Source organism: Centroberyx gerrardi, chromosome 13, assembly GCF_048128805.1.
Source record: "Centroberyx gerrardi isolate f3 chromosome 13, fCenGer3.hap1.cur.20231027, whole genome shotgun sequence".
NCBI lineage: Eukaryota > Metazoa > Chordata > Actinopteri > Beryciformes > Berycidae > Centroberyx > Centroberyx gerrardi.
This window is the reverse complement of record NC_136009.1, coordinates 13,234,459-13,259,458: the sequence shown is the minus strand read 5'-3', so window position 1 is coordinate 13,259,458 and position 25,000 is coordinate 13,234,459. Positions and strand designations below refer to the sequence as shown.

At 45.2% G+C, this 25,000-nt stretch overlaps 1 protein-coding gene across 1 annotated transcript in view; it reads left to right on the top strand.

Annotated features, from left to right (window-relative positions):
• LOC139929266 (ephrin type-A receptor 3) overlaps positions 1 to 25,000 on the top strand; it is a 77,218-nt gene that overhangs the window by 38,761 nt on the left and 13,457 nt on the right. Inside the window, exons 6-13 of the mRNA XM_071922119.2 lie at positions 1 to 72; positions 3,244 to 3,579; positions 4,684 to 4,796; positions 5,765 to 5,927; positions 7,790 to 7,898; positions 20,751 to 20,818; positions 21,919 to 22,044; positions 22,456 to 22,641. The exon at positions 1 to 72 is cut by the window's left edge and continues 84 nt beyond it. Coding sequence (XP_071778220.1) covers positions 1 to 72; positions 3,244 to 3,579; positions 4,684 to 4,796; positions 5,765 to 5,927; positions 7,790 to 7,898; positions 20,751 to 20,818; positions 21,919 to 22,044; positions 22,456 to 22,641 — 1,173 coding nt within the window. The remainder of the gene's footprint in view (positions 73 to 3,243; positions 3,580 to 4,683; positions 4,797 to 5,764; positions 5,928 to 7,789; positions 7,899 to 20,750; positions 20,819 to 21,918; positions 22,045 to 22,455; positions 22,642 to 25,000) is intronic.

The following is a 25,000-nucleotide window of genomic DNA, read 5'->3' as shown; positions in this document are numbered from 1 at the left end:
AAGCCTCCGAGTGTGTCTGCGAGAAAGGCTTCTACCGCGCTGAGGCCGACCCGCGCTCCATGGCCTGCACACGTGAGTGACACACACACACACACAGGCAAAAACACAGACACACACAGCCAAATACCGCAGTCCCAGTCGCGCAGATTCAAGCTTTACATATGCAGCATCTTCATTTTTGTAGCACATTGGTGTAAAATGTTACATTGACCTTCATTCCATTGGTTAGTCGTGGCAGCCATGACACTGCATGTCATGGCTGCCTTTTGTCGCTCTCCATCCATCCATCCATCCTCCCCTCCTCCTCCTCCTCCTCTTCCTCAGATGCTATTGGGTTACACAGCACTAGAGATACCTATATACTCAAATCCACTTCTGCTGGCCGTGTGGTTAGAGTCCGCGGATGGCTCACATGAGAGAAATGATACTGGTGATACTCTGGTAGAGACTATATATTTCTGTCTCCATCTCTGATTCTCTCTCACACGCATGCACACACACACACACACACACACACAATCAGATAGAACCACATCCTCACCAACAGAGAGAGACGGGGAGACCGACCGAAAGAGCAGGACAGAAAGAGATAGAGTGAGATGGAGAGAGGGCTGTGGGGGCAGGAGAGAAGGACAGTGACATAGAGACAGAAGGAGAAAGAGACAGAAAAAGAGAAATGTGGACGAACATGCTCTCACACACACACACACACACACTCAAACACACACACAGAGACACGCACATACAGGAGACTCAAACCCATTATCAGTTTACGGTAGATTACACTCATTAATCGTTGCAGCAGGTGAGATGTGACAGGTGATATCAGCTGGAAATGAGTAACGGTTCGTTCAGATGTGTATGCGCACACACACACACACACACACACACACACACTCACACGCATGCACAGAGTCATCCTTGCGCCCCACTCAATCTTGTCACTCTTTTCTCGCTCTCCTGAATGACGAAGTGTATCGAGGGGGACGGAGGGAAAAGAAATGAGAAAATAAGAGGAGAAAAGGTGAAAGAATTAGGCAAAACCAGAGATAGAGAACAGAATAATAGAGGAAATAGTGGACTATCAGAGTCATATGATCTAAGTGACATAAACGGCAGATCAGTAGCGAGGAAATGATGATGGGCAGATGAGCATGGCCTATAGAGAAGTGGGGGGATGGAGGAAAGAAGGAGGAAAAAGACAGAATTATCGGGGCCACGAACCACACCCCTATCTGCAGATTTATGACCGACAGCTTCAATTATCCCCAGCGTGGCCTCCGTCCCCCCCATGCCCAGCGGTTCCCCACCCCCGCTGCCCTTTAGAGAGGCTTGCCGCTGGGAAGGCTAATCAGGAAAGTCCTAGGCTCGGCCCGGGGCCCCCTGGGGCCCCCTGGGGCTCAGCGCTCAGCCAGGACCTGATGAGATGTCAGGCTGAATGGGCAACTGTCAGTGCCGTCCAGGAAGGGTCCCACCTCCCACACGCCTTCCTGTGCCCTCCTGGAGCACATGCACACACACACACACACACACACACACACACACACTCACACACACTCACTCATGCTCGTGAATATGTGTCTGACTTGTAGCAGCACACTCACAAATCGCCAGAAACATGCTAGTTCGCACATGACACACACACCGGCACATCGCACGCGTACACACACATCGCACATGTCACACATCAGAATACGCTGTAATCACACATGTGTAAAACACCCCCACACCTCCTGAGCTCCTCTCCCTGCCCTCTCATTAGCATCACATCTACAAGGGTGACTACAGAGAAACAAGGATCAGTATAAACTGTCTTAAAGGGCAAAGTAGAATTACAGCTTCCATGTTCAGTCAGTGACAGAATACTTCTTTCAAACTTCTGTTATGAATTCAATGTGCTGCTTCAAAGAAAATCTGCTTTAAGCCAGAATTCAAATATATTAACTCCAGATATTTTAATTAATATATGAACTTCAGCACGAACAATTCTAATAACGGTATAATAATCAGAATCTGTGATGTTGTCAAGAGACACGTGGTGTGGTTGCTCCCTTGGAAATGATGGAGACTCACACATTGATTATGTGAGATCTAGTTCAGAGTAATTCAAACAGCTCTAAATCACTAAATGTACATGAGTCCTGAGAAAATCACCCTGGGCACTGTCCATAGATCACTAGATCACTGTCCATATATCACTGTCTATAGATCACTGTCCATATATCACTGTCTATAGATCACTGTCTATAGATCACTGTCTATAGATCACTGTCCATTGTCTAAAGAGCAGCTCCAATAAGAGTCAGTTAACATCACATGCTAAAATTTTGGCTCTCTTGTTGCACACTCAAAGAGAGACTTCCCCACAAATCTGGACTAAACTATTCAAGATCATATGGATAAAATATTATTTTTAAAGATGGATTTTAGCTTTAAAAGTCTATTGCCTAATGTAACTGTTTTATTCTCATACCATTAAATTTCCAATTAGCCGATCTCTTTCAATCACCGTCCAGTCCTAAACTATTCATTAATCTACCACCAAGTGTCCACCCTCTGGCTGGGGTCAGTCAATTCATTTTTAATTAAATCATGTAAATTTTACTCCAAATAGAAGCTGCAATTAATTTGCTAATGATAGAACATGAAGAGAATGCTATATATCCATTTTGGAAAAAAGTAACCTTAAGTTCATCATTCAATATTTGGTGAGCTTGAAATGATAAGGTTCTATCTGGGTGCAGTTCTGAGATGATGAGCTTTAAAGACTTGACCTGCCATCTGGCAAAACTGTTATGTACTTTCTATCTTTTTAAATATCTAACCGCAAAGGTTACACCGCACAAGCATAAAGTAGCACTCAAAGATGATGAATATGCAGATAACTCAATTTTGATAGAAGAACCTTTGAATTTCAAACGATTTCTAAACTATATCCAGTCAGTTAACCCAAGACTTAAGTTACCTACTATTTTTTTTAAAAAGTGACATAATTTGTTAGAAGTATCATATAATATATCATATAATATAATCATTTTGTAGAAGTAGGTAGTAGGTCACTTATTTTCAAATGGTGAATGTCTAATTTGTTTTGGAATGAGACTCTTCAGATTAATTTCCAGTCATTTCCCAGTAGGTTGGATATGACACTACTTATTTTTTTTTATTTAAAAAAAAAAAAATTGTGAATTGACAGAGACGAAAGCGAACTGCATTGAGCCATGCTGCCCTGTCTTCCCTCAGGTCCTCCGTCCGCTCCGGAGAACCCCATCTCCACGGTGAACGAGACCTGCGTCACCCTGGAGTGGTCGCCGCCCCGGGACACGGGGGGCCGCGGAGACATCGCCTACAGCCTCCACTGCAGGAAGTGCTCCGGGGACAACAGGAAGTGCGTGCCGTGCGGGAGCAGCGTCCATTTTGTGCCCCGGCAGTTCGGCCTCTCGTCCGCTACGGTGCTGGTCACCGACCTGCAGCCCGACTCCAACTACAGCTTCACCATCGAGAGCCAGAACGGAGTGTCTGACTTAAGTCCTACGCCCAGAGGGATGGTGGTGGTCAATGTCACCACATCGCAGACAGGTGAGACAAAAAGCAGAACACACACATAGTCAGTGTCACCCAGAATGGTCTAACTCCCAACGCTCGACTTCTCAGGAGAAGAAGAAGGTGATTTTTGTGTATTTGTTGACATTCTACCCTTTCATGGTATAGTTTTGATGTGAAAATTACAGTAAAAACTTGAGAAGAAAGGTTTCTGCAGGACATCAGTGACATCCACTTACAAAGGCTGGTCAGAAAAAAACAAAATGCCTCAAGGGAAGAAAATAGTCGTCAATCTGAAACAGCAATTTATAGGACGGATCAAAGAAAGCATTTTCGTTCAGAATTGTCCCCAGATTCCTCCTCACATCGGGCTTTTACATGGCAACTGTAAAATCACTGCTGTGCTGTGGTGCTGTGACATCACAAAGCTCTGTGCCTTCACATATACATAATCATCATGTGCATGTCTCACAGTGTGGGACCGGGTGCAATAAGAGCGGGAGAAGAAGAAGTGCATATGACAGGGTGGTGATGACTAATAGGCCCTGTAGAACGGATGTGTTTGTGAGTGAGGTGTGTGTGTGTGTGTGTGTAATGAGGGGAAGGGGAGAGGTGAGAGGGGTGGAAGAGGTTGTTAACCTCATTAAGATCCCCACATGTCACCCCTGCTACTCTCGACGATGTCACACACACACACAAGCGCAAGCAAACACACGTATCCAACCCACGCAGACTTGTGACCCAATCTGGGAAAATAGGAACTGAAGTCAAGGGTTTCTGGGTTCGCACATGACACACACACCGGCACATCGCACGCGTACACACACATCGCACATGTCACACATCAGAATACGCTGTAATCACACATGTGTAAAACACCCCCACACCTCCTGAGCTCCTCTCCCTGCCCTCTCATTAGCAAAATTACATGACGCACACGTCCAGCGCTGCTCTTCTCATTATAGCACGGTAGTTATCCATCTAAAATTGCTCTCCCTCTCTCTTTGTCTCCTCAACCTCCCCCCGCCCCCCCGCTGTTTCACTCTCTGCCTCTTTTCATGCTTTTTTTTTTCCCTTCACATCTCGTTCAACTTTTCTCTCATCCCTTTTCCCCTCTTTCTCCTCTTTGTTTCTCCACAGTGAGTGTTGTTTTGAAGGAGAGGAGGAGTAAGGACAGCGTGACTTTGGCCTGGCAGGGACCAGACAGACCCAACGGAGCTATTGTGGAGTATGAGGTCATCTACTATGAGAAGGTGAGACACACACACACACACACGTTCATTTTTAACACACCGACTTGCTTTCTTTGTCTTTGCTCTCCCTTTTTAGGCTCGTCCCTTTTCTGTCTCCTCTCCTCTCCTCTCCTCCCAGCGTTTTGTTCATGCATGTTGAGACTTGTAGGATATCAGATTAGCCTTAGGGCATGTCTGTAATGACTTGTTCATCACAAACAAACAGAAATGACTCACTCCCTCTCTCTCTCTTTCTCTCTCTCGATACATATATCTCTATCTCCCTTTCTATCTCCCTCACGTCTCCCCCACTGCTCACACCAAGCCAATTAACCACACATCTGTCGAACAAACCTTGTAAAACACGGCCGAGGTGATGAAATTAAGCCAGTGTGCACGCGCGTGTGTGTGTGTGTGTGTGTGTGTTGGCAGGCATTAGCAGTAAAATAGTGTTAATCCGTGTTGTAGAGTGTCTTCCATTAGGTAGAGTATCAGCCTCTCTGCAGGGAATCAGCTTACTGACAGACACACTTATTCTTTATTCATCCTCCTACACAGACACACACGTGGACATGCGCACACACACACACACACACACACACTGTAGTCGAGGAACTCATACTCGCACTGAGTTGAGTAACCACACATTGCCCTAAGTGTGGAGGGGATAAGATATGGGACTTGACAGATGCTCATATATAAATGCAACCGAATGCTCCAGCGATGAGCAAATGAAAACTTAGTGAAGTGTATGTGGCCCCAGGAGTAATTTTAATTCATCTTTTTGAGCTTTCTATTATTTTCAGACTTTCTTTCGTTTTTTTCCCCCCCCTCTCTCCCTATTACACAGTCCATTGTGTTTTATCTAAACCTCTATATCTATACTTTCAACACTTTTTGTTACTCTACAATCACTTTACTTCTCTCACGCTCAATGGCGCCGACTTGAACCTTCTTTTTTCATTCTCTCCCTCTCTCCCGCATCCCAGAACCAGCGGGAGCAGAACTACACGGTGCTGAAGACTCGCTCCAACATGATGACGGTGGACGGGCTGAAGCCGGGGACCACCTACGTGTTCCGGGTCAGGGCGCGGACCGACGGCGGCTACGGCAGCTACGGCGGAGAGATCGAGCTGGAGACCAGCCACGAAGGTGCAGGGAGAGAGATGTTCATTTGTTTTATTCTAAAGCCTGAGAGAGAGAGATTTCTTACTCGCATTAGGGTCTAACACCACATTGTTAAGCATTTTTTTTTCCTTCATCTCTTTTCTTTTTAACATCTCCCTCGGTTTTTATCTGAAAATTGGAACAAGGCACCGCACCGGCTGCACTGAAAATAGTCCAAATAATCCTAATGCTCCCAGGATAGTTCACACTGCTAACAAAACAAAGCCGGATCGAAAGTGCATGGCGCAGGTGGACAAAGTGGACAAAGCTTGACAGAGCAGAGCAAACAGTCAGTTTCACTCTAACTGCAAATATAACACCGGTCATCTGAGCACACCAGATGCTCTTCCCCCTCTGTTTTTTATCCACTTACCTTTAGAAATGTATTCTTTATTTAGACAGAGGGAAAGAAGAGGTGGAGACACAAGAGAGAAAGCTCCGATAGGATCTGACCCCAGGCCAGTGGGGGTGAACATGTCGCTCCAGAGGCAGCGACTTACCCACTGAACCACCTTTGAGCACACTGTTGTTTTTTATCTGTTAGGTTTTAAAATGATCTGCCCCCCCCTGTTTTCTCTGTCGTCCACTTTCATTATCTCTTCATGACGTGCTGTTGCATTTTCTGTTTTACAGTGCCCATAATGTGCTCTTCAAAGCGAATATTGATTCCAGACAGGCAGTCAGAGGGGGATAAATCAGTTAATGTATAGCACTATGTTATAGATTGTCTATGTTGCGTTCAACAGGCACACATTAGCCTACTAATCATTCAAATCAATACATGTAATTGAAAGCAGGATTTAATGGCATGCAATGGCTATTCTGTGACAAATATCTGAGAATACATAAACAATACAAGTAACATTAGTATAGCTAATATTATGCCAGTGCTTCAAGTTCTCTGAAGCCTTGCACATCTTCCTCATCCAAAGTTTTGATTGCCCCTTAGGGCCCAAAACCAAGGTTGAAAATCATATAGGGTGTAGGGTGACATAAACGGCTATTACTGAGGCTCAAAGTCAAGTTCAGTATACATTATAGGATCTGCCACATTCAGCTGACCCAATAGCGATCATATCAAGGTTATCTAATCGGATCAATTCCATTGATTGTTAAAGAAGGGTGTGTATGTGTGCGCCAGTAAATGTAATGGGAGATCAATGCTTATCTGTGCCTGCCTAGGGGCATTCATTTGCCTCCTCAACACACACACACACACACCAAACACATATATACATGCACACACACACACACACACACACACACACGTGTCTGCTCATGCTTAGCTAAGCCAGATAAATGGGGTATTTGTTTTGAGTAATGGCTCGATTGGTGTGGCGTAAAAATCGATGCATCTTTGCAGAAAGTTCTCGGCGGTAGCCTTGTTATGCAGAATGTTAACATATCCATTTGGACGGCGCGGCCGAATGGGAATGGCTTTCACGTCCACTCTCATACTCTCATAGGCGATGCAGAGGGGGAGAGCGCTTTTCATCAAGGAGCTTACTTACTATTCCATCCGCCTCCCTCCCTCCCTCCCTCCATCGCTCGCTCGCTCTGTGGCTCGTTCGCCGCTCTCTCTTTTTTCCTCTCCTTCACTCTCTCTCTCTTTTATCTCCTTTTCTATTGCTATCATATATCATTCTCTCTCCCTCTTTCCCCTGCCACGCACACTCTCTCTCTCTCTCTCTCTCTCTCTCTCGCTCTCCGTTTCACTCGCTACCTCCCTTCCTGTTTTCCTTCCTCCCTCACCTTTCTCCTACAGAACAACCCTCGGTCTCTTTCCCTCCGTCTCTCAGCCTGCTTTCTTTATGAACCCACAGTTTTCCCCCTGTCTCCCTCTGTAGACATGTTGGCCATCGGGGATCCCAACCAGTCCACCATCCTGGCCGTGTCCATCGCCGGGGGAATCGTCCTCCTCATCTTCCTGGTGACTTGCTTCGTTGTCAGTGGAAGGTGAGGTCAAAACTATGAAAGACACGTGTGTGTGTGTGTATATACGTGTGTGTGTATGTATGTACACACAATGCTCAACACACACACAAGCTGGACCTCCCACCTGCTAAATCTCTCTGTCTTGTTTCACAAAAGAATATGCCAAATCTCTCTCTCTTTCTCTCTCTCTCTCTCTCTCTCTCTCTCTCTCTGTCTCTCATGGGTGTTACGAGGTACATGGTACCTCCATGCAGGCCCTCCATCTTTAACATTTACACTGTTGGCCAAAGCCAAAGGCTGTGTTGCCTTGTGTGTGTTGGGCATGGTCTCCCTATGATCACACCCTTTGAAGGTTATGCGGATGTTAGCGCGAAGGCCAGAAGAAAAGAAGGAGATGAGAGAGAAAGAAAAGAATGGCGGAGGTGAGAGGCGAGGAGATGAAAGGATGGGAGTCAGGAGTGGGCTTTTTGGAAGAAGAAGAAAGGGACAGGGATCAGCGGAGGAGGAGAGGAGAGGAGAGGAGAGGAGAGGAGAGGAGAGAAAGGGATGACAGGCATCTGTGATTTACCATGCCTGTAAATTAATGCTTATCCTATATGAGCTTGAACTAGATTAGCCACATGCTAAGAACTACATGCATGCACTCACATCTTATTTACTTACACACAGGCACACACACACACACACTAATGTACACACGCTAAAAACATTAGTATTGATTCAGGTGATTGCTTATCAGGCTGAGTGCTCTATTCACTATTGACTAGGAGGGATCTAATCAGTGGAGACTGTCCTGTATGGCGCACACATACACACACACACACACACACACACACACACACACACAACATATATGCACATGCACACACACACTCAGTAACCAACACGTACACACAAATGGACAAGCATGCATGAACACACATTTGCATTTTCTCAAATCAAAAAATTTACTTCACACAGCCAATTCCATTTGCATAAAATACTAAAATTACATCTGTCTGTATAACAGTGTTAAGGTTATATACAAGCAGCAAGACAAGCTGTTAACCATAACATGCTATGAACACACATGAAGACACAGACATGAAGACACACACACACACACACTCACAGTCAGCTAATCAGGTTTCACAGGCTGGGGAGGTGTTAACTAGGTTTTACAGAACGGTCGATGCACTGCCATCAATTTCAGGTCCCTCTCTCTCTCTCTCTCTCTCTCTCTCTCTCTCTCTCTCTCTCTCTCTCTCTTTCTTTCTTTCTCTCTCTATCTATCTCTCTATCTCTTGTAGCTCTCTCACTCTCTCTCACTCTATCTTTCTTTCCTTTAGAGGTGGGGAGACAGGGGAGGAAAGAGTGTTGATTAGTACTTTCTATCAAAGAACATCTGTACATCTATCAAAGTGTGTGTGCGTGTGTGTGTGTGTGTGTGTGTGTGTGTGTGTGTGTGTGTGTGTGTGTGGAGTGTGTACACTGTTTGTGACTTGGGGATCGAAGGGGAGATCAAAGGTACACTACTTGAGAGACAAGTCAGGCAGAGAGCTGAGGGGACGAGGGAGGGGGGGTGGACAGAAGCGAGGTAAAGGAGAGACAGAGGATAAAATGAGAAACTATTAGACGGGCGGTGGGATGATGAGAGAGAGAGAGAGAGAGAGAGAGAGAGAGAGGAAGAACGTCTGAAGTACGCTCGCACCAGCGGAGAGCTACATTTTGAGATGGCGTGAAAGATAGAGAGAAGGGGAGGAGGATGGAGAAAGACAGAGTGAGAGAGAGGGAGATTGATGGAGGGAGGAAGAGAGCCAGCGGCACAATGGGAGGAAGGGAGAGGTACGAGGAGCGAAAAGATGAAGGGCCGGATTACGAGTGTGAGAGAGGAAGAGGAGAGCGGGAGGGGAGGAGGGGGGAGTACCATCGTCTTCCTCGCTGGCAGGCAGGTTTTGGAGGAATTGGGAGAGAATCGGAAACACGGAGGGAGGGAGAGACGCACATAATGCTCCCCTTCTCATTTCTCCATACCTTCCTCTCTCACATTTTCTCTCTCCCTCTCTCTCTCCTCCTCTACTAAACCCTCCTCTTATCTGTCAATCAGCCCGTAGTCCATTTGTCTTCAACTCCCTGCTCTCTCTGCTTCTGCTTTTCTCTTCATTCTGCCTGTCTTTCTCTCTCTCTCTCACTCTCTCTCTCTCTCTCTCTCTCTCTCGCTCGCTCTCTCTGCCCCTCTCTCTCTCTCTGGCTTTCATTTCCTGTTCCGTTCTTGAGATTTACATTCAGATGAAATCCCCATGATGTATCGAGTATTTGGTGCGTTTGGTGGGGCCAGCTGAACGCAGACAATAATGAAGTTGGGACTGAAATTCACACCGAGAGTCGGCCAAGGTTGAAATGATTTCCCACCAGACTTTTTTTTTTTTTTTCTAAATGCCAGCTGTTTAAACCATCTCACCATTTACTGTAAGCTCACTTGACTGGATGGTAGTGCTTTTCTTCTTTCTTTTTTTTTTGGTTTTATACCTATTTCACCTATTGAATTCCCAATTCTAACCACATGTTGAACTCATAGAATAAATCTCTCTCGCTCTCTCTCTCTCTCTTTGCCTCCTTCTCTCTCTTTCACACACACACAGACACACACACACACCCACGCAGACACATACACACTCCCTGCAGCCTTTGCTGGCAGGGTATTGAACGGCTATGCCTCATAAACAGGCTGATTTGCAGGCCGGTCTGCTGTGTTCTGTTCTGTCCTGTTCTCGTTTAATAAAGTGCTGTTCTGCTATTGTTACCGCAGGAGGGAAAACATGAAAAAACGTCCAAAGCTCCTCAGACACAGCACGGCGCTGACAAATCACACCAGTTATTGCCGCGTGCGTGCCATTATTGCCTTGCAAGCGTGTGTGTGTGTGTGTGTGTGAGTGCGTTTGTGTGTGAAGTCGGTGCTTTTGTCCTCCTGAGGGTGCTTTGGCAGGCTGGCAGGTGGGAGCGATGGGGAGCTAGCTAGTGACTGGCATAGCCATGGATTCAGCAGATGGCCTTTCACTCATGAAGCATTCTCCCCTTTGGTCCTCACTTTCTCTCACTCCTTGTTAAACATGTTACAGCCCCCGCCTCCCGGCATCTGCTTGTGTGTGTGTGTGTGTGTGTGTGTGCGTACATGCATGCGAGTGAGTATGCCGGTGTGTGTGCGAGCTAATGATTCCCTAGCCGCGCAACCGTCTCCTTCCCCGAGTAGCTGCAGGCTTTGGTGTGATGCCAGATTTCCGTGTGTGTGTGTGTGTGTGTGTGTGTGTGTTTCTATGTTTCATGTTTTTAATGTGGGAGTTTTGGTGAGAAGTCAGCGTGAAGTTGTTCCATCGTTGCGCTGTCTGTGTCGGTGTTGTGTTTTGTTTTTTTTAAGAGGTCTCATCTGCTGCGCGTCTCGAAGTCTGTCTTCATGGAGTGCATCTGTTGTCGGAGTTGGAGATATTCAGCAGGGGGTGAAGGGACACAATCTGTTAAAGAACATTTCTGAAAATCTAAAAATAATAAGTTGGTGTTTAATTGTGTACTTAGTGTAAGATAAAACGTGCAGTTGTTTACTCAATCCAGATCAGACTAGGTGCCTTGTGCATTGCAAGCTGGCTGGTCATCCCAGTGTTTCTCTATGACAGCAAGAGGAGAGGAAATACATTATCTGTCTCCAATCCTTTGGCATCGCCAAGCAGGCTGATGGCAAGAGCGCAATTCCACTTTTTCTCCACCAAAAGTAGGGAGAAAAAGTGTGATTGCCTTTCTAAGAAGCAGAGTTTTGATAGAATAAGAGAGCAAGAGATAGGCAGAGAGGGAGAAAGAGAGAGAGAGAGATGAGGGAAAGTGAGATGTCATTCTAATGGTGGCTGATTCCAGCAGAAAGACTTCACAGTGTCACTAATAGAGACCGCTAACAGCCCTGCCTTTTTAACACAGTGGCATCTCCTGTTGGTGTGCGTGCGTCTGTTTGCGCGTGTAAGCTCTTTTACCTCAGCAGCATCTGTTATGCAGCCTAGGGTTATTCTTAAAACTTAATGACACAAAAGAGGAGAGGAAGAATAAAAAGGGAAGCGTGTTGAGAGGAGGGGGGCGGTTCAGAGCGAGAGAGAGAGAGAGAGAGTTGTGAGAAACTGAAGAACTACCATAATTGACTGTAAGATGCCTCAAAGAGGATGGGTGTATGCGTGCTTGTTTGTGTTTCAAAGACAAAGCGAGAGGCTGAAATGAAAAACACCCAAGAATAAAGGCAGCCGTTTTGAAGCGGAAGGAGGCGAAGTATACAGTGGGAAAAAAAAAAAAAAAAAAACGTGAATGTTTATGAACTTGCTTTTACCATATTTTTTCAGCTGGGGCGGGGTTATGTACCCAGCAAGGATGAAAACTGCAAGTGCTTTTATCTCATCCACAAAAAAACAACAAAACAGGAAATAAGGCACAAATATAATGGACCCATGGCAACCATTAGCTCAGTATGCCAAATAGTAGTGATGGTGATTTTGGCGGAGGTAGAAAGGAGCCAGTCGATTCCTCTCCCAGTGGGTGGTGTTGGTCTGTTTGCTTGATAATAGCACTAATAATGATTTGGCAGCCAAGAGACTCATTGTGCACCAATCTAAAACCAAACAGAGGCCCGGTTAGTGTGGGGAAGTGTTTGTGCGTGTGTATAACTGTATGTGTGTGTGTGTGTGTGTCCCTGTGCGTGTCATTATACCGATTTGTATGTGTTCCTAGCTTCTTGGTGCTTTGAACTAATGCGGCTAAGCTGCAGGCTGTAGTGGAATACAGCTTTGTCTGCAGAATGCCTAGAAAGTAGCTTACAAACAGTGGAATAATAGCAGCTAGTTGCCGCAGGTGCAAAATTATCTCGCACACGCTCCATGCAAATGAGCAGATGTTGCAGCGGGATTGATCAAATGGCCTATAAACATCAGACAAATTCAGAACTGTTTCGGCCGGGATTTTAAAGTTTATAGTGCATTTAAACACACGTGCAAACACACACACACACACACATGCTCACATATTAACATCATGACCTAATCAAGTTGTATCTGGTGTAGTAACGTCATTAGGGGAATTAGTTTCACACTGATCTGTTAGCGAATATAAAGATACACTTCGCTTAATGATGATGATGACACACTCCTCGCCTCTCTCCTGTTCTCCCTCTCCATCCTCTCTCGTTTGACCTTTTCACCAGGTTGTTAAAAATTCTGCTACATTACACCAATTACTGTAGGCCAGCTCCAGACCTCTCCTCGAATCCTCTCATCGTCTACTGCTCCCCCCTACCCCTACCTCTTTCCTTTCCTTTCCTCTCCTCTCCTTTCCTTTCCTTCTCCCTGCCTCAGCTTCCTCTACCACTCTCTGTAATGAGCGGGAGCTAAATGAAATGTTTCCAAACAGGGTGTTAATGAAACATAGACAGATTTATTAGTCATAACTCTTCAGCTAATCATTTCCCCTTCTTAATAATTAGCCTGGGCTGAGTAAATCTTTTTACGCTGTGGTCAGAGAGTGCTGAGCCGGTGCCAGACGCAGGAACGAGGGAGAGAGAGGGGCCAAAGAAGAAGAAAAACTAACTCACTTGCGTTCCCGCTCGCCCTCTTAGCTCGCCTGCCTTTTGTCTGTCGCCTGTTAGATCTTTGCTTGTTATTTCCATGCTGCTTTCATTCTTTGTTTAATCCACGGTGAATGCTTTGTGTTTTGCAGGTGCTTTATGAGGCATCATTTTGCTGTGAAATGATGAGAGTGAATTTAATCCATTGATTTAATTCCCGGTAATTATTTTTGATTTAATAGCTTGATATTAAATGGAATCGCCATTATCATGAGTAATGATGGGACCAGACGGCCACAGCAGGGTGTGTGCGTGTGTTTGTGTGTGTGTGTGTGTGTGTGTGTGTGTGTGTGTGTGTGTGTACGGGGGGTATGGAGAAAGGAGGATAGATGTATCATCTGATTGTGTCACGCAGGAGGGGTGACTAATGATTGACTGATTTCCTTTCCCTCTCCTCTTCTAGTCACTCTGATAAGCAGTGGAAAAAGAATGAGAGAGAGAGACAGACAGGAAATGAAAGGAGGAAAGGAAAGGAAAGGAAAGGAAAGGAAAGGAAGGGAAAGGAACGGAATCAAACGGACAGTAAAGGAAGACAACATATGCATTTTTTGGATGTATGCGTGTGTGTGTGTGTATGTGTGTGTGTGTGCGTGTGTGTGTGTGTGTGTGACCCCCTCTGACTCTTCCCCCTCCCTGAGTGTATCAATTTCTCCTCCCGTCTTCCAGCCAGCCGCCCGCCTCTAATCCTATAAAAGATGGTCCAGTCATATAAAACAGGCCGGACGATACCGGGCGGCTCGCTGCTACACACACTTTATTAGCTCTCTTCGCTTCTCAGGTTAAGATTAGTCCAAGGTTATTCACACACATGCGGACAAACACACACACACACACACTTTCTCTCTCACAAGCACACACAGCTTGGTTTGACTTTGGGCTGTGCCTCTAAGCATATTTAAACAGGTATCGCCGTGGGTTCAGTCCCTCTTTGCTTCAAGGTTATTTCTCCATCCATATTTACTCAACCTCTCCGTCTCTTATAGCGCCAGATCAAGCCTTTGATTCTGTCTTGCCAAAGTTCCCCCTCGTTTGATCTCACCTTCTGCCTCTCTCTCTCTCTCCCTCTCTCTCTCTCTTTCTCTCTCTGTGTTGTCTCTATTTCCCTCCTCTCCTTTTCTTCTCTATCCCCTTGTTTCCTACCTCCATTCTCTCCTCCCCCTCTTCTTTCTCACTGTCACTCTCGCTCTCTCTTGCTCCCTCAATTTCTCCGCCCCGCCACCTCCCACCTCTCTTCCTTTCTTTTCTTGCGTTCCTCTCTCCTCTCTCTCTCTGGTTCTGGTGGCCCAATGTGCAGCGTTGCAGTGTGTTGGCTGGCCGGTAATGCAGTCAGTGATGCTGCAGAACTGTCCAGCTCGACAAGTGATTTCATCTTGTTTCAGTCAAGGAAATAAGTCTTGAGATAAATGACCTTATTTCATTACATTGTATCTGATTTTTAGAATTCCCTTAAAGCAATTGATACTTTCTTGAAAAACCTGTAACTCATCACTCGCTCCTTTCAAGATAATCTCATTCAAATTGTTGATACCGGCGGACAAATTGAAAACAAATGGAAACTGAACTGATGGGAAACAACATGAAATGACTTGTTAAGATGGACATTTTTTGCAGCGTGGAGCTCCAGTTAACAGGTTACCTCCTCTGGGAGTCTGCTGTACTAAACTCATGAAAGGTGGAGCGGGCAGGGTGACAAAAAACACCGTCTGTCCAGGACTAAGCACCAGCAATTAATCACACAATACGATGATGTGCCACTGCTTTTTATCTTGAACTATCCTCAATCAGAAAAACTATTTATATTTCTAAACTCTTTATCTTTTAAAATTTTGAGCATGTTTACACTTAGACTAACCCATCAACCGTAAAGTGTTTTAAAATGTTTAATGAATTTCAAAAAGCCACATTTAAGTAAACAAGCGGAATAATCAATATCCAAAACTGAATCACAACACTGCCCCACTTGACTTGGGGACTCTGAGCTGAACATCCAGGAAATTAAAACAAATTAAACAGGGACACAGAACAAGCAGTTTAAATATTACTTACATAACATTTTCAGAAAACTTGAGGGAGAAGAACATTTTATCAAATATATAATAATTTCCCTGCACGATCTGTAGCGGTGCATTTTTGAATAGAGACATTCTTTTTGAGCTGATAAGGCTATTAAGGCTATTAATATATATGTATATTACAGAATAGAGCAGCACCAGGAGCTGCAGTTGGCCCAGCAAACGACAGTGACGGCAGTATCAGTATGTGCTGAGTTTTAATTGTCAGAGGAAGTACGAGGAAGTCAGGAAATCAGCACAACCTGCTGCTGCAGCTGCTGCTGTCTCTCCATGAGCGAATAGCCTGGAGTCAGACTGAGGGGAGAAACCAGGACTCTGCCTTAGTGCAGCAGTAGAGCCCAAGGCTAATAGACCAATACCTGGGGACTAGGCATAATAGCGACAATATCAGCTAACAGGAGAAGAAGGAGGGCTGCTTTGTTACACACTTTCTAAACCTTTAACAATGATTATGTCGCTGGGCTGATGCACACTAAGTGATTTGGACAAAATGTGTAGCCACACTGTGCTTGTGCACCTAATAGGACAAGGGTCTCTGCATATTGTACTGCCTAGTAGCTCCAAAAGTGCAGTGTCACACATAGAAATCCCAAGGCAAAATGTCATTGTGTTCTGTAGCTCGGTGAGCATGGCAGTAACGCTGCCATGGGGGTGCTGCCGGGGGTTCAGGTCCCACTGAGGCCACCCGTGCTAAAAATGCACTCATGATACTGTAAGATGCTTTGGATAAAAGAGTCCACAAAATATGAAATGTTACCCCTATTCAGTCCTATTGTCCGTCCCCACACACACATTTCATATAGTGCATATATAGTGCATATACCACTATCTCGCCCTCTGCCTTTATTCAGTCAAGTTGTATGAATTATTAGTGTAGAGATCGCACTGACATAGAGCGATTGTTTCATGAAAAAATAAAAAAATCTAAATATTAATGATGAAAGGGGGGGAGGTGCCAACTGGACCAATATGTTTGAGCTGAACATGGAAACAAAGTTGTTTTTTTTCGAACTCCTTCCTCACATCCTTCCCAGATATGTTTTGCTGCTGCCTGGCCTTCGCTTCACTCAGAGTCGAGAGGCCGAGTCCTGCGGCTACACTGTATCTCTCTCATCTGCTCTTCATCTGTCTAGCCAATCTCCTGCTCGCTCTTTCTCTCTCTCCTCAAGGGGGGGGGGGGGTATTATTGTACTTTGTCGTTCTGCCCTTCCCTCCCTGGAGCCATAATTCAACGGCCCCATCCCTCCTCATTTCCCCTGTTCTTCTCTCTTGCACATGTGGTCGGTGTCCCTGTTCTTGCGTTTACCTTTTACCTCTCCTCTCTCTCTCTCTCTTTAACTCTTTCTCTCTCGTAATCTCTCCTCATTCTCTTTCTCTTCTCTGTCCCCATTGTTGTTGCACAAACATCGCCCCACCCCTCTTTCTGCCCCCCCCCCCCCTCCCTTATGTTGCCCTTCACACCGCTCCCCTCCCTCCCCCCTTTCTCTCTCTTTCCACCTCTCTGTGCACGGCAGAGTTTCTGTCCCTATGTGGCAGCCTCCCCGTCTCTCCTCGCTCTTCCCCTCCCATCTGATTGCTTGTTAGTTAGCATGCAGGGATGGACCCCCATTGTGTGTTCTTGCCTGTCAGCACTCTCTTTCTCTCTCTCTATTTCTCTTTCCAGCTGCCAGTGTCCACTCTTTCTATCAGAGAACAACACAACACTGAAGAAAGGCAGATCTGAGAGATGGATAGATGCAGGGAGAGAGAGAGATAGAGAGAGAGGGAGAGAGAGAGAGAGAAGAGAGAGAGAGAGAGAGAGAGAGGATATGTGGGGTGTTGGACAAGGGAATGATTTTCACTTAAAGACAGAATTAAGAAAAGAACAGAAAAACGCCCTAGAGAGATAAAGGGCGGCAAGAGAGAGAATGAGAGGAAGAGATGGAAGAGGGGGAGAACAAGAAAGAGAGCGAGAGAGAGAAAAGGGGAAGGGGCGGGGTGGGAGGGGTGCCATGGCCAAGATAATATATGGATGGAGTTCTACGAAGGTGGAAGCTTGCTAGCAGAATGACAAATGGGTCTCGAGTGACAGAGTATTATATTAAAAAGTAAATTGATATGCAAATGTGGAGTGTGTGGCTTTTGGAGGACAGGGATAGCCTGTTGTCCGCACTGGAGTGGAACAGAGAGAGAGAGACAGAGAGAGAGAGAGAGAGAGAGAGAGAGAGAGAGAGAGAGAGAGAGGTGTGTGTGTTTGGGTGTGATAGGGATATCGCAGTCCCTTAGTGTGTGTGTTTTGCGTGATTGGTGTGCGTGTGCATTTATGTCCACGTACAGTATATATAATATATATACTGTATATGTCTGTGTGTGTGTGTGTGTGTGTGTGTGTGTGTGTGTGTGTGTGTGTGTGTGTGTGTGTGTGTGTGGTAATGTGTGTATAAGAAGCAGCAGAGTATAGTTCAATTGGATAGGAGCTAAATGGAACAATGATTTCCCCCACAGTGACAGATAGTGCTAGCTTCACACAGCGGTGCAGCAGTATAGAGCCCCAGCTAGCTGCAGGGTTTTTAGCAATGCAGGAGAACTATCTCATTATGAAGTCTGTTCCGCCTCAAGAGTCTATGAATGTTCATTCCCTAAAGTAAATACCTGGGTCGTCCTATATGCTGGTTTCCACATCCACGTCCTCCTAAGTCCAGTTCCAGCACTTTGAATAGATGTATGACGGGTCAAGTGTAGTTCAGTTCAGTGTATGGTATTAAAAGAGATCTGTTTCTCTCTCTCTCTCTCCCTCACACACACACACACACACAGACACACACACACGCGCACACACACACACAGCTGTCAGGGGAAAACAGAAGCCATAGCCATGTCAGGTTTTGTGCCATGTTTAAGACTGCAGCGCTAATGATTCATGACACTTCTAACTGGAGAGGAGAAATGAGTCGCTCTGTAATTACTATGGAAATGTGTTCATTTCCCATCAGACACACACACCCACACGCACACACACCCACACGCACACACACCCACACACACGCACACACACACTAACACAGATACACCTCCAACAGTGATGGGGAAGGGTTTCAACTGCGGGTTTTGGTGTTTTGCAGCAGGTGCATGCATGCGTGTGTGTGTGTGTGCGTATGTGTGTGTGTGTGTGTTCCCCCATGGGAGTGTTGCGGTTGGAGCAGAGGTGTGACCCCACGTCCCCATTCCCCATATGCTCTAAACACATGCCACCAAGGCACTGTGTGCGTGTGTGTGTGTGTGTGTGTGTGTGTCAAGGGGGTAATGATAGTCCCTTGGTGTGCCTCTGGCTTGAGCCCAGCTGATAACCAGGTGGGGCCACCCCCCCTTTCCCCACACACACACTGTGCCCCACCCCACTTAAACTCCCCTCCTGCTTACCCCCAAATACCAGCAACCTCTGAGTCTCTACCCTTATTTGTGTGTGTGTGTGTGTGTGTGTGTGTATTCCCCAGCCGACCTATTGAAGTCTGGGTTACGCCATGCATTCAGCTGTGTAAAATCAACACTAGGATTAAATACCAAATGACTCTCATATTTACTGAGCCCAACAACACCACACCCTCCTCCATCTCTGTTCCTCTCTCTCTCTCTCATTCTTAGTCATCGTCCCATATCTTCTCTGTTGTGCCACTATTACACTTTTTCATTACTTTGGTAAAATCCTTCTTAAATTTGTCTCTTTTTTTTTATATCTTTATCTCAGTTCTCCCATCCTTGTTCTCACTTTCCTCCTTCTGTCCATCCCTCCCTTTTCTCTATATCACATTTCCTTCATCTCCCCCCCCCCCCCCCCCTTCTCTCTCTTCTGCTCCGTTAAGTCACATATACTGCAGAGTTCCCCGTTTTTTCTTGGCTGTCAGCCCAAATCAATCGCGCCCATGATGGACAGACATCCTGACTAGTCTGGATAGGGCCGCACACTGCTGCTCTACCTGTACAACACTCTTTCATTCCCTTCACCGCCGCTCCCTTTCTCTGGAGAGGAGGAACGGACGAGAATGAGAAAAGGAACTCCTCTTTTGGAGAGGAGAGGAGAGGAGAGGAGAGGAGAGGAGAGGAAAGGAGAGGAGAGGAGAGGAGAGGAGAGGAGAGGAGAGGAGAGGAGAGGAGAGGAGAGGAGAGGAGAGGAGAGGAGAGGAGACAAAGAAGCCATGCAGCATTTATGTGGTGTTTAGTGCCTAGTTATGTGGAACAGCATTTTACATTTTATGTTTTTGGCCTAAAATGTTGGTGCTGAATTTAAGAGGGCAGTAAATCTCAGAGACAGGGTTATGTGTAATTAGGGCTGTTAAACGTTGTGGTTTGGGGATGAATCTCAACATAGTGGAGAGGAAACACACAGACACTAACATATGACACCCCTCCCACCCCCACCCTCACCCTCACACACACACACACACACACATGCACACACAGACACTGGAATAGGCGCCATCCAAGGCCTTCAAAACAAAACAAGTTTAACACTTCCTCGCAGCTGGACAGCGGGCCTGGCCTGATCAATTCACCGATATTTTGTATTGATCGCTGGATTGACCTACGCTGCAGGGTGTGTGTGTGTGTGTGTGTGTGTGTGTACACATGTGCATGGGGGGATGGAGAAAGGAGGATAGATGTGTGTGTGTTACCCATGGTAATGTTGGAAGCAGTGGTTAATGGCCAGAAGGGTCCATAGAAGGGTAAATCAGAGTGCTTTAATGCATGGATCTGTTCGAGCCTCTAAAGGGAGATCTGTCACACACACACACACACACACGCACACACACACTCTCTCACACACTCTCACACTCACTCACTCAACCCCAGGCATAACAGCAGAGGAGGAAAGATGGAATTGACAGGTAGAAACAGAGAAAAAGAGGAATAGTGAGGGTTTTTTCCTCCAGGCTTGTCTTCCACAGAGAAGTGGGATGTGTAGAGACAAAAGGGAATATCTAGTCGTTCATACTAGCTAGTGGCTGTTCACAGTGCAGCATGGGACTCTCCTGGAAATATCATAGACTGTAGCTCACACCAGCACACGGGCATTCAAGGGTAAACAGAATGTGAACTTCCACGTGTATAAAGCTCTGTATTAGCATCTGTTCGGCGTAAACACACACTCAAAGAATCACTATATATAGGTTTGTAATCCTGCCGTTTGTTTTCTTTCAGGCACTGTGGATACATCAAGGCCAAGCAGGATCCTGATGAAGAGAAGATGCAATTCCAGCATGGCCGCGGTAAAGACGCACACACACACACAATGCACACAGGAACACACACATATACACCCACACATATACACCCTCTCTCTTTTGGTGCTATCAAACACATCAGGGTGTGTCAGCTTGTTCTGGGCTTTGTAGAAAATCATCACTTTGTTCAGGATCATTCCATTACGGTGGATAATGCAAACATAATTGTTTTGTTTTGTTTTTGAGCTCATTGATTTTTTTTCCCCTCATTTTTAATTGATGTTTTGAGCTCATTTTGTGATCATGCACCTACACACACACACAAACAAACACACACCTTGTTTGTTTCTGCACACTTAAAGCAAAATTGCACGCCCACCTACAATGAATCACAACGTTTCACACAACTGCCTGTGTTTAAGGGCCTCCTCTAAACAAAAGACGGTAGGTAGGTGGAATAGCTATCAATTTAAACACTGTTGAACACTTCAGTAGCAGAAGCACTCTAAAGTGTCTAAAGTGACAGCACCCTGAAATGGATGTTTGTTTATTCATATGTAAGACGCACACCTTTAACTCTATCTGAAGTACTCACTCACACACTCAGAGCTAGAGAACAGCACACAGCTACAGAAGTCTACAACTCTGTGCCATTCTCAAATTAAAATCTTATTCTCTCGCACTTGCTCTCACAAAACGATTACTGGCATGAAAATGAGGCACATTATGGGTTCCTGTTAAAATTGTGAGTCATTTTAACACCATTTTAACAAAATGTTTTGATGATATAATCATCTGTGTTTTGAAATATTGACCGATACATTTCAGTTGGCAGTTGGCGTTCTTTTGATAAAATAGGCTATGTGTTTTGGAATCAAACTCTTCAATTACACAATGTCTTTTGGATGGATTTGCTGTTTAATAACTCAAGTAAAAAAAAAGTTGGACTTGCAAAGTTTTACTGAAATACTGAAAGAGTAATGTTTCCAATAAAACACATTCTGAACTTTTGTATAGTCTCATGAAGGCAGCGTGCAAGTCAACAGTAGCTGATCCTCTTCCAGCATATTTAGGGAACACAGTAATACCTTTTTTTCTCTCTTTCTCTCTCTCTCCTCCTCCACCCCTCCCTTCCTCCCCTGCAGTCAAGCTTCCGGGCAGCAGGACCTACATCCATCCCCACACCTATGAAGACCCCAACCAGGCTGTCAGGGACTTTGCCAAAGAGATCGATGCCTCCAGTATCCGCATAGAGAGAGTCATTGGAGCTGGTGAGTTGGAATTGTATACATAATTCCTGACAAATATTCAGTCAGAATCTGTATATATGAGACAAACTCACTAATTTGGTGGAATTTAATTTATTAGAAATTAAATTAAATTATGATTCATTTCTGATTATGCTTTTTAGTCAGATTTGCATGGACAATTTAGCTGATTTTTGGGGATTAAACAATAAACCTATACAATATACCTGTAAAAAAGATCAGTCAACATCTGGATACATGGATAAAATCTGGATATAAATTTAGAACCTGATATCAGAGCTTAGAGACAAGTTAGAGACAAGATTGTATAGTTATTCATCACTTATGTTAGCTCTTTATCTTTTGCCATTGAGTTTCATAGTTTGATCATCCATTGCTTTGTGTGTGTGTGTGTGTGTGTGTGTGTGTGTGTAGGAGAGTTTGGGGAGGTGTGCAGCGGGCGGCTGCGGGTCCAGGGAAAGAGGGAGATCTACGTGGCCATCAAGAGCCTGAAGGCCGGATACTCCGACAAACAGAGGAGGGACTTCCTGTCCGAGGCTTCCATCATGGGACAGTTTGACCATCCCAACATCATCAGGCTGGAGGGCGTGGTCACCAGATGTGAGTGATGAACAAGAACCTTACCTCGCCCTCCCCGTTTCCTCTTCCCTTGGGCGTATGATGTGCTGTATGATGGTTGTTTGGTTAAATTCATGCAGGACCCCTTCCCTTCTCTGCATGTGTGCTTATGGGTCTGTTGTGTGTGTGTGTGTGTGTGTGTGTGTGTGTTTGCGTGTGTGCCATGTACCTGTGTGAGACAGAGCGGAGCTGCTCTTTGTTAATGTGAATCAGACTTGACCCTGGATCAGATAAAAGCCCCGTTGCCATGGTAACACGTTGATGACGCATGGCAGCTTGCATGAACGGAGAGTGTCCGCTTTCAAACGGCCACTTGTTTACTTCAGATGATTGTGTTAGGCAATTAGAGGGAGTGTGTCTTTTCACGTAGGTGAGCTACACACGCAGACCTGGTTCAGCGAGATAGACAGCTGATCTGTTATCACCGGGCCTCGCTCGCTCAATCACAGTCCCTCTCCCTCTTATCCTCTCATTCACTCGCTCTCCCTATACCTCTCACTCTCTTTCTTTCTCTCTCTCAATCACAAGTATCTCATCTGCTTATTCAATCCCCCCCCCTTCTCTCTCTCCCTCTCTTGCTCTCCGTCTCTCTCACTCGATCCCGGTCTCTTCTTCTTCTTCTCTCCCTTCCCGTTCGTGTTCCTGCTCTTCTTTGGGTCTGACACCTTGTTTGGATGATGTGTGTGAGAGGTCTACAGACAAGCGGAGGGAAGAGGGAGGCAGTGGGTACAAAGAGAGCGAATGGTAAACATCCAGGCAGACAAATAAGCCTCCTCTCTTCCCCTCTCTCCCTCTGTCACAAACACACACAAAGCTCTTCAGTCCATCGCACACCGGTGCTCAGTGGCACTTAGGCCAACAACAAAAGAGCAAATGCATATGCATAGGCTTTTATCATGAATATTAATAATTCATAGAGTTAATTGGATGTGTTTTTTAGCCTCATGAATATTCAGCAGCATGCATATTAAGAATGAGACCTCTCTGCATTTCTTATTCATTTCCTCTTTCTCTGTCATTCTCTCTCTCCCTCTCTTAGTAAAGCTGGATGTTAATTGTGACCCTTGGTTAGCAGGGTTGAAGCGGTTTGTAGAAGTGTTAACAAACTAAGTTGAATGTGCTTTTTTTCTTGACAGGCAGACGTGTAATTATGGTGCTTTTTTTTCAGTGACACATACACACACAATTGAAATATCAAAATTTATTTGCTGGGTTTTTCAAGAATTAATGCTAAAGCCTGGAAAAATGTGTGACATTCAACAATAGCACAAGTGACAGTTGAAACAGTGTAATAGCAGTAGTGTGGGCTAGATAAGCAACTAACCTCAACACTGCAGTATGTTGTAATGTTTTCTTAATTACTTCACTTTGATATGCTGTGAATAAAAAACAATGTTTGTGCGTGTGTGTGTGTGTGTGTGTCTGTGTGTGTGTGTGTGTCTGTCTTTGTACTGCGTTTCTATGTGTTTCTCTACTCACCTGTCTTCACGGCACATTGAGAAACTGATAGAGCCCCTCAAAAACAAATCTCACTAGCTGAACGGTAATTTCACAGGTCACAGCCCAGGGTGGATACGTGTGTGTGAGGGGGGTTGAGAGTTGAGTCGGGTCAATAACTCCTCCAGGCCTTTTTCTCCAGCACCAGCTGGTCCCTTCATACCTCCCTCAGTCTAATCAGGCAAGCTGACCCCGACTGCACTGGGCTCAGGTGCGTGCGTAGAGAAAGCAGCAGTAATAGAAGTATAGGAGTAGTAGTAGTAGCTGTAGTAATGGTAGGAGGAGTAGGAGTAGTTGCTGCTGTTGTAGTTTTACCGTGGCAGTAGTAGTAGGAATAGTAGCAGTAGCACTAATATTAATAGCAGCAGTAGTAGTAGTAGTGGTAACAATAGTACAAGTAGTAGAAGTGGTAATATATAGTAGTAATAGCAACAATACTACTACTAGTAGTAGCAGTAATATTAGCAGTAGTAGTAACAATAACAGTAATATTACTAGTAGTGGTAGTAGTAGTAGTAGCATGATACTAGTAGTAACAGTAATATTACTAGTAATAGTAGTATCAGTACTACTTCAGTACATACTACTAGTAGTAATACTAGCAGGTGTTCTTGATGTTGTAGAACAAGTAGTAGTTGTAGTAGTTGTGATTGCAGTACTAGAATTAATATTGGCAGCATGATAGTAGTAGTAGTAGTAGCAGTTAGCATTGTTGCAAATTAGTAGTGGTGGTGTTAGTGATGATAGTAGTAGTGGTAGTAAAAGAAGTAGTAGTGGTTATAGTTATTTTGGTTTCAACACTTTTGTATTTCGCATATATTTATGCGTGCCTGGTGCAGTCTGT